General features: G+C 46.8%; 1 protein-coding gene across 1 annotated transcript in view; it reads left to right on the plus strand.

Annotated features, from left to right (window-relative positions):
* The first annotated feature begins 5712 nt into the window (after positions 1-5712).
* Positions 5713-12175, plus strand: part of Btnl2 (butyrophilin like 2) — a 13984-nt gene continuing 7521 nt past the window's right edge. The window contains exons 1-4 of the mRNA XM_031347013.1: positions 5713-5896; positions 7523-7870; positions 10140-10421; positions 11867-11887. Of these exons, the coding sequence (XP_031202873.1) occupies positions 5818-5896; positions 7523-7870; positions 10140-10421; positions 11867-11887 (730 nt within the window). The 5' untranslated portion in view covers positions 5713-5817. The remainder of the gene's footprint in view (positions 5897-7522; positions 7871-10139; positions 10422-11866; positions 11888-12175) is intronic.

The raw sequence follows: 12175 nt of genomic DNA on the forward strand, positions 1-12175 counted from the left end.
CCCTGTGGTCCCCTCAGTGCCCCACAGGAAGCTCCTTGCTCGTGTCTGCGGCAAAGTCAATTTTATCCCTTTCAGAAAACAATAACTGGTCCGTGACTCAGACTTGTAGATCCTCATAAAGTCAACTTGAAAGTAAATTGAGATTTTAAGTGAAAGATTAAACCAGATCTGGATCTGGTTTATCAGAACCGTTTTTGGATGTGATGGAAATGACCATAGTCCCTGAGCGGAGCACCACAAAACCCTTCAGAGTAGCAGCAGGCCTCTCCTCGCTGCCCCAGCCTAAGACTACCGCGGTAAAGTGATTCACAGGAGTGCTGGCTCTTGTTAAAATGGCAGCTCCTGCTAAAATGGCGGCTCCTGATAAAATGGCCGCTCCACCCCACCTCCTTAGCCTGCAGCCGTCCAGGAGCTGTCCAGCGCGGTGCATCTACTTTCATGCCTCCGTGGGAGCCGATCCTCCGGAGCTGTGCACGGTGAGCACGCATTCTCTCCTGCCTCAGCCTGCAGCCTCGGAGAAACACGAAGGAGCTGTGCACGGTGGCGGCTCCATGCCAGTCCCATCCTGTCCCCAGCAGTCACACAGAAATCAGAGAAGCTGGCTGCAGCCGGGAAGGATTTCCCACCGTAACCCATGGATCTGACGCAGGGGAAAGAGGTGTGAGTGTGTGTGAGTATGTGTGAGTGTGTGTAGGGTGTGTATCTGTGTGTGTGTGAGTGTGTGTGTCTGTGTGTGTACGTGTGTCTGTGTGTATGAGTGTATGTGTGTCTGTGTGTGTGTAGGGTGTGTGTGTGTGTGAAATCTACACCCCTGGGCAGGAAAACCCGCCAGTCCCTGACATGTCCCCCTCACAAGCTCAGGAGTTGAAATCCCTCCAATTCTCACTCTGGAGATCTCCGCCCTGAGAAGCTCCGCCCCCTCAGATAAGCCCCGCCCCTTTGTCCAGCTCCCTGCTGTCCTCTCCCAGAGCAGAAGGCAGCCATCCCAGGATCCGCGGTCCACACCCTGCACTCTCCACTCGCCTCACTCGTGAGATTTCCTGCCTGGGGTGACTCCCACCTGAAAAGCCAAGAAGAAGCCAAGAGGAGGTGCGGGTGTGAGTGAGTGAGTGTGTGTGGTGTGTGTGTAGGGTGTGTATGTGTGTGTGTGTGTGTGTGTGTGTGTGTGTGTGTGTAGGGTGTGTATGTGTGGTATGCGTGTAGTGTGTGTGTGTGTGTGTGTGTGTGTGTGTGTGTGTGTGAGAGCTCCTGGGCTCGGCATGGGACACTGGGAGGGAGCTGCAGCGCCCCTGCTGAGGAGGTATCCCCTCTTCTCATCACCGTAAGGTGACTCAGGACGCCCCTGCACTGGGACACTGACCCTCCTCGGAGCCGTGTGGCTCCCAACCCTTCATGCCTCAGGAAGTTCTTCTGCTGGGACACTTTCTCCCTCACAGCTGTGTGGACTCTGGGCTTCCAGGATCCAGGATCGCCCCATCCCATCCAAGCAGAAGCGCTGCCACTGACAATAGGAATCGCTCTGTAGATGACAGACGGATGCCAGAGCTGAGAACTGCCAAGTCTGCAACTTACACATCTGGAAGTGTCGAGTATCACTGACCACACACACACACACACACACACACACACGCTCATACACATACTCACACACACTCACACTCACACACATGCTCACACACACACACACACACATGCTCATACACATACTCACACACACTCACACACATGCTCACACACACACACATACACATACACTCACTCACACACACACACCGCTGCTTCCCCTCCATCTTCCCCTACTCTTTCCTTCCTCTCTTTCTCCCTCTCATATTCCTTCTCTTCCCCTCTCCCGGCCCAACTACTGATTCCTCTAGGCTCTTAGCTCTCTTTAATTCTGAGGGACTTCAAGTGGTGAACCTCTTATGAAAGGTCTTTCTATGAACTGCAAGTTCCAGTCTGCAACTTAAACATCTGGAAGTGTCGAGTATCACTGACCACACACACATGCTCACACACACTCACACATACATACACACACACTCACACACATGCTCACACACACACACATACACATACACCACATACACAGACTCACTCACATAGACAGGTTGGCCAAGAACTCCTGGGTGTCACGGATGCTCTGCTCCTGAGTGCCATGGATTCTCTGCTCATGTGATGTCATGGATTCTGTGCTCCTGGGATGTCATGGATTCTCTGCTCCTGGGATGTCATGGATTCTCTGCTCATGTGATGTCATGGATTCTGTGCTCATGTGATGTCATGACTTCTCTGCTCCTGAGTGCCATGGATTCTCTGCTCATGTGATGTCATGACTGCTCAGCTCACTCTACCTTTTCACTCTTCGGCAGCTCATGACCCAGTCCATGAAATGATCCCTCTCAGATTCAGAGCTGAGTCTTCCCACGTCTGCTAGCCTGACTAAGACCCCACAGACCACCCCCACCTGTGCACTCCTTCCTGAGGAGCTGAAGTAGAAGCTTAAGGGTTCTTTGGAAAGTAAGATGTGTTGGATGGGGTTTTGCTAAGGCAAACTTGTGAAGGAACGTTTTGCTGAAGCAAACATAGGTAAAAGGATGTTCTGCTAAAGCGACCACATGAAAGGACACGGGATGAAGGACTCTGCTAACAGCACACGTGTATGGTCTGCCTTACACTGTGTAGTTGAGCTGCATTTGTCAGGACTCCACAGAGAGAAATGCACCAAAAAACTTCTGGTGATGTGCTGCAGTTTCTTGCCACTTCCTCAGACATGGACTGATTGGCAGAGTGATGTCAGCTGACACGGACGCACATGCTGGGGCAAGACCCACAGAGGAAATGTGATGTTCAGAGGGTATAGATAGAACTCCTCAGACAGTGATGGAGGCTGAGCTTGGCTTGCTTATAGAGTTAGCTGTGCAACACTTGTTGGTCTCTCGTCCTCACTTTGCTGAGAGACACAGCCGAGGACTTCTCCTGCCCTCCCTCTGGGTCCGCCCTGCTGACTCGTGCAGAGGCTGAGGCCTGGCTGTCTCTGCTAGGTAGCCCACCATGGCAGATTCGTGTTTGCTATCCTGACTCTACTGAACTGACTGCTGGTATATCCATAAAGTGTTTGTGAGTGAGTGGAGCAGCCACTGCTAACCTGTGCCTGACAACACAGATGGGATTTGCTCCAAAGAACCATTTCTAGACAGGTCCACTTCCCCCATATTCTTTCTTTACCACTACCTCTGGTGGGTGATGGGCTAGAAGGGGGCTTAAGGAATTTAAGCACCATCATTAAAAAGAGACTTTGAAAAAAATAAAAGTTACAGAGAGTCCCTTCTCGGGAGATTCTACATTGAGTCAAGGTGACAACTAAAACTAACCATTACAAAGCCAGGCAGTGATGGCGCATGCCTTTAATCCCAGCATTCTGAAGGCAGTAGCAAGTGGATCTCTGAGTTCGAGGCCAGCCTGGTCTACAGAGTAAGTTCCATGACAGCCAGGGCTACACAGTGAAACTCTGTCTCAAACAAAAACAAAAAACAAAATAAAAGAAACAACAACAATAACAAAAAAAAAAAAATCACAGACAGGAAATGACCCTTCTATTCTGGGAGAGAAATAGCTCAGTATCTAGTCCTTTGCTCCTTCCTTTAACCTCCCATCCCGCACCGTGGGACCTCATCTGGACCCACCACATACATCAAGACAAGTTGTTTCAAGCTAGATGGTGCAGGACTAGCTAGTCATCCTGAGTGGGAAAGAATCGGGGAAACGCACCTCAAACTAAGTGTGGTTCCTGGCGTGCTCTGATGTTACACTGTTACAATGAAGAGCGTTCTTCCAAATACGTTAAGCACCGCTCTGCCCAGCTCCTGAACCTGGATCTAGAGACCCCTCAGTAGTGTGAAAGAGAATCTAGTGGAACCCCAAGAAAGCCTGAAGAAAGAAGAGCACATAACAGGGGTGCCCAAGGCCCTCTATCACCAGCCATGTTCATTGTACCCACACACTGTATCAGAAAGCCTATTAAATTTCTTGGGTGATGCCTTTGTTTTCCAGTAAAAGAGAAAGAATGGGCACCTCGGCCTGATGCTCTGGTCTGGGGGAGGGAACGTCTCCTCTTAGACTTGGTTTTCTCCTCAGTAGGGTGAAGGTTGAGTATCTGAGAGACAGTCATGCTTTGCGCTCCGAAGGCCCACAGACTCCGTGTTGTGAGGGAGCTTGGCCCTAGGTGGGGGACCATAGATGCCTTTCAGCAAGCTGACAAAGTAGCCACGATGTGGGTTACTACCAGATGGCAGATCACCTACCTGCTGGGTGGGGCGTGGAGCAGGGTCCAGCCTGAGTGCCGGTGTTCTACAGAGATAAGTGTCAACATAATAACTGTGCCTAGAAGGCTAGATGAACCAGCACGGAGCTCAGTCAAAGTCCGCCTGCCTTCTGAGTTTCGCTTTTGAGCCTATCTCAATGAGCAGGGGGTGAATGTGCTGCTCTGACTGAAGCCTCATTTTAGAGTGACCCTCAGGGACTTGACTCTGCCTCCAGGTTGACAACACTCAAATCTTCCTTCACACAAGCCAGAGACGCTTCCCCCCTCCTTGGCTGCTCCCGTCTTTAGACATCTGCTATAGGAATGAAGGACACGCCTGTGGCTGGGTGAGAACAACAGCTTCCATTTCACCCTAAAGGAGAGAGTGACAGGTGAGTGGGGAGCCTTGGAGAGGCTCTCATGAAGGATGAGCATGGGAGTGGGGGCGGGGAGGAGTCAACTAAGATGGCTACGCACAGCCAGGGGCTACGCACAGCCAGCATCCTGTCAGGCAATGGCTCTTACTTCCTGTTGATCTCCACTGCACATTTTTGAGAGAGTAATATTTTGACACAGGCTCCCACTCTATAGCCAGTGCAGATTTCCAACACATGGCAATCCTCCTGCCTCAGCCTTCTGAGTGCTGAGATTATAGTGAGTCGCCACAAGCTGAGTTTTCCTCTTTTTAACAACATTGTCCCTTTAGCTCAATCGAAAACTTCCTTCAGCTCAGGTTGGCCCCAAACCAGACATCCTCTTACCTCTTCCTTCTCAGTATCTGCCTCCTGGTGTATATTACTTCAATCTCAGGATTCACAAGAGGTAGAGGAAGGAATTCAAGGCCATCCTTGACTACATAGCAAGTTAGAAGACAGCTGGACTAAGTGAGACCTGAGACGGAGGAGCCTGAGGGATAATGTATAGTGTAGCCCCATAGGGAGAGCTCAGATGTGAGTGAGGGAGTCAACTGGGATCAATAACTGAAAGGAACGGGGCCAGACCCTGATCTGATGATGACAGGTTTGGTCCTAATGTTTATTAAGATAGCATTGCCATCAGACATCCCAGTTAGCTTGCTATTGCTGTGGTAAACGTCAAGACCAAAAGCAACCCGGGAAAGAAAGGGTTAGTTTCGTCTTACAGCCAGCAGTCCACTATGAAGGGAAACCAGGGCAGGAACTCAAGCAGAAACCTGGAGGCAGGCACTGAGGCAGAGGCCACGGAGCAACACTGCACTGGCTTGCTCAGCTTGCTTTTTTCTATCATGCAAACCCACCTGCCCAGGGGTAGCACCGCCCATAGTGGGCTGGGCCTTCCATCATCAATCATTAATCAAGAAAATTCCCGCACAGATTTGTCCATAGGCCAACCTGACGCAGGTAGTTCCTCAGTTGAAAAATCTCTTTTCTCAGATGACTCTAGCTTGTGTTAAGTTAACAAAACAAACAAACAACACAGAAACTGCAGGGCATGGTGGGTAATCACAGCTGCACTTTCTTCTGTTTGCTCCAGGGAGCATGGTGGATTGCCCACGGTATAGTCTCTCTGGCGTGGCTGCCTCCTTCCTCTTCGTTTTGCTGACTATAAAGCACCCAGGTAGGGTCCCTTCCCCCTCCCCATCGCTGTCATGCCCAGGGGATCTAAAATGCACAATCTCAAACCCGACCCAACAGTGCAGTAACTCAAAGGGGTGCAGGCTCACACTGGGTTTTCCCAACCAGCCCCCCACCTACCCACACCCCCACATCCACACACGCAGCTTCCTTGACTTATTTGCTCACCTCTTGGGTGCGAGTAACAACTTTAGGCCGCACTGGAAGTCACCTGGAAAGCGCAACTGGAATCCGTAGCTGGAGCATGCGCAGTTTTCATATAATACTCAACTCTGCGGGGAAGACCGCACATGTAAATCCCACCAGTGAAAGCCACAAGATCTCTGTCTAAGTTCTGGTGAGAATTTTGAGCAGTATCTATGTTATTTCATCTTAAATCTAAGTTAAGAGTACCTTTATGACTACTTTTATTAGTTTTTAATGATACATTTGTGGGGGGGTGTATGGGGGGCAAATGCATGTACAGTGTATGGGGGGTGTACACTGCAGCTTGCGTATGAGAGTTAGAAAACAATTTGCCTTAGCTGGTTCTCCTCTCCCACCATGTGGATCCTGGGATTTGAACCCTGGATCAAGCTTTTCCCTGCTAAACTTCCACTTCCTCCTCCTCCCTACGCAGGATTTTGGGCCTACTCAGTCTGGCCTCTAACTCACCTGGTAGCCAAGATGACCTTGACCTCCTTCCTGATCCTTCCTGCTTTCACCTCCCCAGTGCTGGGACTATAGAAGAAGAATGGGTATCCATGACATGAACTTCTCAAGCATCACAATATACAGAATTATCAAACATATCTTTGATTTTCCGATATCAAAGACCATGACTTAAAGTTTGATCGGAAGACTCAAACCTTCTAGGCAAGCCTTGCCTCTAACCCACCATGAGACACTTTTGTGAAACCCACATTTGCTGTTTACTGGACTCTTGCCTTCTCCAGGAGGAAATTAAAACACCAAATCAGCTCCTTCCTTGGGATGAGTGACCCTGGAAGGTGGAAGGACCCCGTGGCATCGCTGTTAACCTAAACTCAAAATGACTCCAGAATCAAGATTAAGTTCCCAAGGGAACATCAACTCACATATTAATTTATCTGGGAATAAACCTGAGATGTGGTTGCTTTTGGGATCTTAAAGATGGATGGTTTAAGGCTGCGACACTCAGGGCTGAGGAGGTGGCTCAGTTAAGAGTGCTAAAAGCTCTTCCAGAGACCCAAGTTCAGTTCCCAGCACCTCCTGCCGATGACTCAAAACCATGCATAAGCCAGCTCCAGGGGACCCGCTCCTTTGTTCTGGTCTGCACACACATGTGTGTACCCACACAAGTGTGCATAATTAAAAATAAAACACTTTAAAGAAAACTTCTGAAAGCTCATTAACGGTGGAGTTACCTCCCAACTGGTGACACATTCAGGTTCAAATTTTTAAATTGTAGAACACACAGAGTTTATTTTTTTAACCAGGAAATGTACACACTTCCATGTTTAATTCTCTGAAACATTGACATTAAATCCTTTCCTGTCTTCTGTTAACGAGTTCCAGTACCTTGGCTATTCAAAGCAAGCATGTTGCTCCTCTGGCTCGAGTCTCTGTTTCCTCTTTCCATGTTTTGTAGATGACTTCAGAGTGGTCGGTCCTGCCCTCCCTATCCTGGCCAAAGTCGGGGAAGATGCCCTGCTAACCTGTCAGCTCCTCCCCAAGAGGACCACGGCACACATGGAGGTGAGGTGGTACCGCTCAGACCCTGACACGCCTGTGATTGTGTACCGGGATGGAGCTGAGGTGACCGGGCTACCGATGGAGGGGTACGGAGGCCGGACAGAGTGGACGGAGGACAGCACTGAAGAAGGGAGTGTGGCTCTAAAGATTCGCCAGGTCCAGCCAAGTGACGACGGCCAGTACTGGTGCCGCTTCCAGGAGGGGGACTACTGGAGAGAGGCCAGCGTGCTACTCCAAGTGGCTGGTGAGTATCTGCCCAGGGGCACAAGGGGCACAAGGGGGTACAAGGGGGATGGATCCACTCACCTGTGGGAACTGTGACACCTCTTGCAAAATCCTTTTCAATCACTGAAAGAGGACATTTCTTTTTTTTTCTTACTCATTTTTTAAATAAAAATTATTTGCTTTTATTGTGTGTATGGGAATATTCTGCCTGGCTGTATGTCTGTCACCATCTATGTGCTCAGTGCCCATGGAGGCCAGAAGAGGGTCAGATCCCCTGGAACTGGAGTTAGAGATGATTGTGAACTATCAGGTGGGTGCTGGGGACAAAATCTAGGTCCTTCAGAAGAATAGTCAGTGCTCTTGACCACTGAGCCATCTCTCCAGTCCTTCTTCTTCATTTTTTTAATTAATTCTTTGAGAATTTCATGTACTGTATTTTGATCATATCCTTCCCCTCATCCACCCCTCCTAAACTCCACCCGCTTCTCTACCCTTACAATCATGGCTTCCCCTCCTCTTCTCTTCCTTCTATCCAGTACGAATTGTGCTGGATATGTCCACATATTCGATTGTGACCATCTGATGAGTTTGCTCAACCTACCAGGGGCTGCACGCCTTAAGGAAAATTGACTCCCTGCTCCTAGCAGTTATCAGTCGTCAATATCTTCTCATATGGGCATAGGATTCATGCTCACCTCCCCATCTATGCTGGAATTTTGTCTAGCTTGAGGTCTTGTGCACTCTGTCACAACCACTCTCTACGCTGAAGGGAAGATCAGGCAAATCCAGTTGTTTCATTCTCTGGGAACACTGGCCTCTCTGGCCAATGCAGTTCTGTCTTTGCTCTTGAAAAACCCATTAGCATGTGTTCCTTATGCAAAGTGATGGGTCTTGTGGTGTTCTCCTTAAGTTTATCATGGCCTTTGACCATATTTACCCATGCCTTCTCCTGTCACCTCCCATCATCCCTTTCTGCTTAATACCATGGTCTCCAGTTCCATCCATTTTCTGTGAATGACTTATTTTAGTTCTTTTTCAGTAAATAAAGTGGGCTCAGCACTTAAGACCCCATGTTGCTCCTCCAGAGAACCCAGGTTTGATTCCCAGCACCCACACAGCAGCTCACACTATCTGTTATTTCGATTCCAGGGGATTCAATGTCATCTCTGGACTCCACAGGCACAAGGCACACACATGATGCAGATGCATACGCAAAACACATGCACACACATAAAATAAAATTTAACAAAACACCATTACTTAGCTATCTGCTCATCAGTGAATGGATATCTGGGGCCAATCCTATAGTGTGAATGTTGAGAAAGGTTCTTTCTTCAGTGAACACATATGAGCTTAAATTCCCTTGGATGTTTTTCCCGAAGTGGAGCGATGGGCCTTATACATCAGCTCCGATTTTATGGGGCATTTGTCTGCTTGTTTGTTTGTTTTTTTATTTGTTTGGGGTTTTTTTTTTAGAAACATCACACAGAACATTTTTTCTTGACACTTGTGGCTATAATTGTTTCAATTGGTTCAATAATTGGATGTGAGAATCGGTGTTTCTAAGCTGTATGTAGAGCTGGACACTGATTCATGTCACACTCAGGGACATTGACAATTAAGTCAAGTGTTTTCTGTGGGTGCAAGTGAAACACTTACTCATCCGTTTTCTCAGCCAGTGATATAAACAGTTGTAACGTTTAAAAAAGGCACTCCATGATTTAGACAAACTAGTCTAAAATAGATTTCCCGACTGCAGAAAATGTACAGTAATTTCTCAACCATTTTACCGCATACCAAAACTGCAACTGCCCACAGAGCCTAACAAACCACGGAAGAAATGAAAGTAGCCCATGAATGTAATTTCTGAGTTAATAATAAATGTGTCGTTGAAACTAGAGTTCTGATATCATTCAAAATGGCAGACAAGGTGCCTAGTACAGAGAACATGAGAAGCAAAGATGAGGGCAGAGATGTCATTGTGAACAAATTAGGGCACAGACGTCCTTATGAATAAATCACACCACATTTCCAAAGTGCCAGAGTCACAAAACAAACTGTCATGTTCCCCTCCTCCCCCTTTCACCGACTGAGTCTGAAGAAGAGCATGGTCAGAGGCTAACGTTAAAGATACAAATAAACAACCAGAACTCCGTCTGAATGGGAAGAAGCTCTGGTACCATTGCCTGCTTCCCGGGCTGTGGGCTCCCACCTCTTCCCTAGGAAGGACCACCCCAGGTCTTGGTTTGATCTGTGTTCTCTGGGATTCAAGGATGCTCTCTCTTCAGCTCTAGGTTCTTCCCCAAACATCCATGTGGAGGGACCTGGAGAAGGACAGGTCCAGCTCGTGTGCACGTCCCAAGGCTGGTTCCCTGAGCCTGAGGTCTACTGGGAGGGCACCTGGGGAGAAAGGTTGATGAGTTTCTCTGAGAATCATGTGCTGGGTGAAGATGGGCTGTTCTATGTGGAAGACACACTGGTGGTCAGGAATGACAGTGTAGAGACCATTTCCTGCTTCATCTACAACCATGGCCTCAGAGAGACTCAGGAAGCCACCATCGCTCTGCCAGGTCAGTGCTTTGGCTTGGGCACTGCGGGTGGACCTCCAGTTCCGGGGACTGCTCAGCAGCAACTCTTATTTTTCTTTAATCACATTTATATAATATATTAAAATTTATGAACATTCACAGTATTTCAGTAATTTTCAAGTTCAACGTTTTACTCCACTGTGTTGATTTCGCCTCACAGATGTTCAACACATTGGAAATATAATTAGAACAGTCCTTTAACTGAGACATTTTCCTGTACTGTGCCAGTTGCTTCCAGGAACCAATGGAAACAGAATGGGATGGTTTCTTTGACAGCTTCTTAGTTATAGTCTTGTCAATAAGTAGTAACAAAAACAATAATCAATAATCAAAACGTACAAAACAGTAGTGTCAGATGTGTCCTATGTTGTTAGAAGTTAGAGCAGAAAAGAAGAGTAGCATTTAATGATTCTAAGAGCCCAGAAAATCCTCATGCTCAATGATAAAGCTCTATTTACCATCTATTATCTATCACCTACCACTTACATATCTAATCTATCAATCATCTATCTGCTGTTTCCCATCTATCAACCATTTATCTATATCCATCATTTAACAATCCATCATCATGTGTCTAATCCACCATCTAGTTATCACATATCTATCTACCAATCAACATTATCTATCTAATCATCTATCAATGATCAATCATCTATCTATAATATATCATCATGTATCAATCACCTGTCTTTCTAAATGTCTGTCATCTACCTGTCTGTCACCTATCTATCCATTCATCCAATTATCTGTGTATCCATCCAATTATCTACCATCTATCTGTCTATCTCTTTGTCTTATCTATCTGACATTATCTAATAGACATTTGTATTTCTTTTGAGACAGTCTCAGTCTATAATCCAGGCTGGTCTCAAACTCACTGTAGTCCTCCTGGCTGAGCCTACTGAGGGTTGTTACTATGTTACTATAGGTGTGAACCAACCAGCTAGACTTTGCTACTTATGTCTTTAAACATTTTAAATTGAACTGAGACTTTTAGGACACTCTGTTTGGATGTGTTGCTGATGTGAGCAAAGGATGCATTAAAGAGTTAAAAGTAAATGTTGTGTTAACGTTAATTCAATGTCATACAACCCCAGTTTGGAAGTCTAAGTAATACTTGTTTATGGCTTTATAGTTCATACTTAGCACTCATTTATAAAAATAATACATATGTTTTACTAGCGCTTAGTATCAGTAGAAACAAATTGAATTGACGGTAGTAGAACTGACAGTTTTTTGTTGTAAAAAAGTAAGATCTATGTCACCAGGTGGTCCATAGGAAGAATTAATTTTCTGCTTTTCATACTTTTTAAGTAAATTGAGTCCTTGAATAAAATGTGCAGCTCACTTTTATTTCTGGAAAGTTTCTTTCCTTTCCTCTCCTTTAGACCAAATTCCTTAAAATATTTTTCTTTTTCTTTCTCCAGAGAAACTCCAGACAGAGCTGGGTGAGTGGGACCTTTCATGTACACCCATGCATGAGAGCAGAGCACTGAGAGGAGCAGGGACAGCTCATGATCCCCGTGAGAATGGGAGGAAATGCCAAGGCTCATCCTCTGAAACCTTCAGGGAATGACTAGGGGAAGGCCTTTTCAGTTTCTGTTCCTACACACCCACCTGGTACTCATTTTTAGCCCATGATCAGAAGGTAGCACAAAGCGATTGTGTAAAGTCAGTCTGACTAGAAATGATGGCGTATTTATCTAATTCTGAGAATTTTAACAGTAAAATCATTT

This window comes from Mastomys coucha, unplaced genomic scaffold (genome assembly GCF_008632895.1).
Source record: "Mastomys coucha isolate ucsf_1 unplaced genomic scaffold, UCSF_Mcou_1 pScaffold3, whole genome shotgun sequence".
Classification (NCBI taxonomy): Eukaryota; Metazoa; Chordata; class Mammalia; order Rodentia; family Muridae; genus Mastomys; species Mastomys coucha.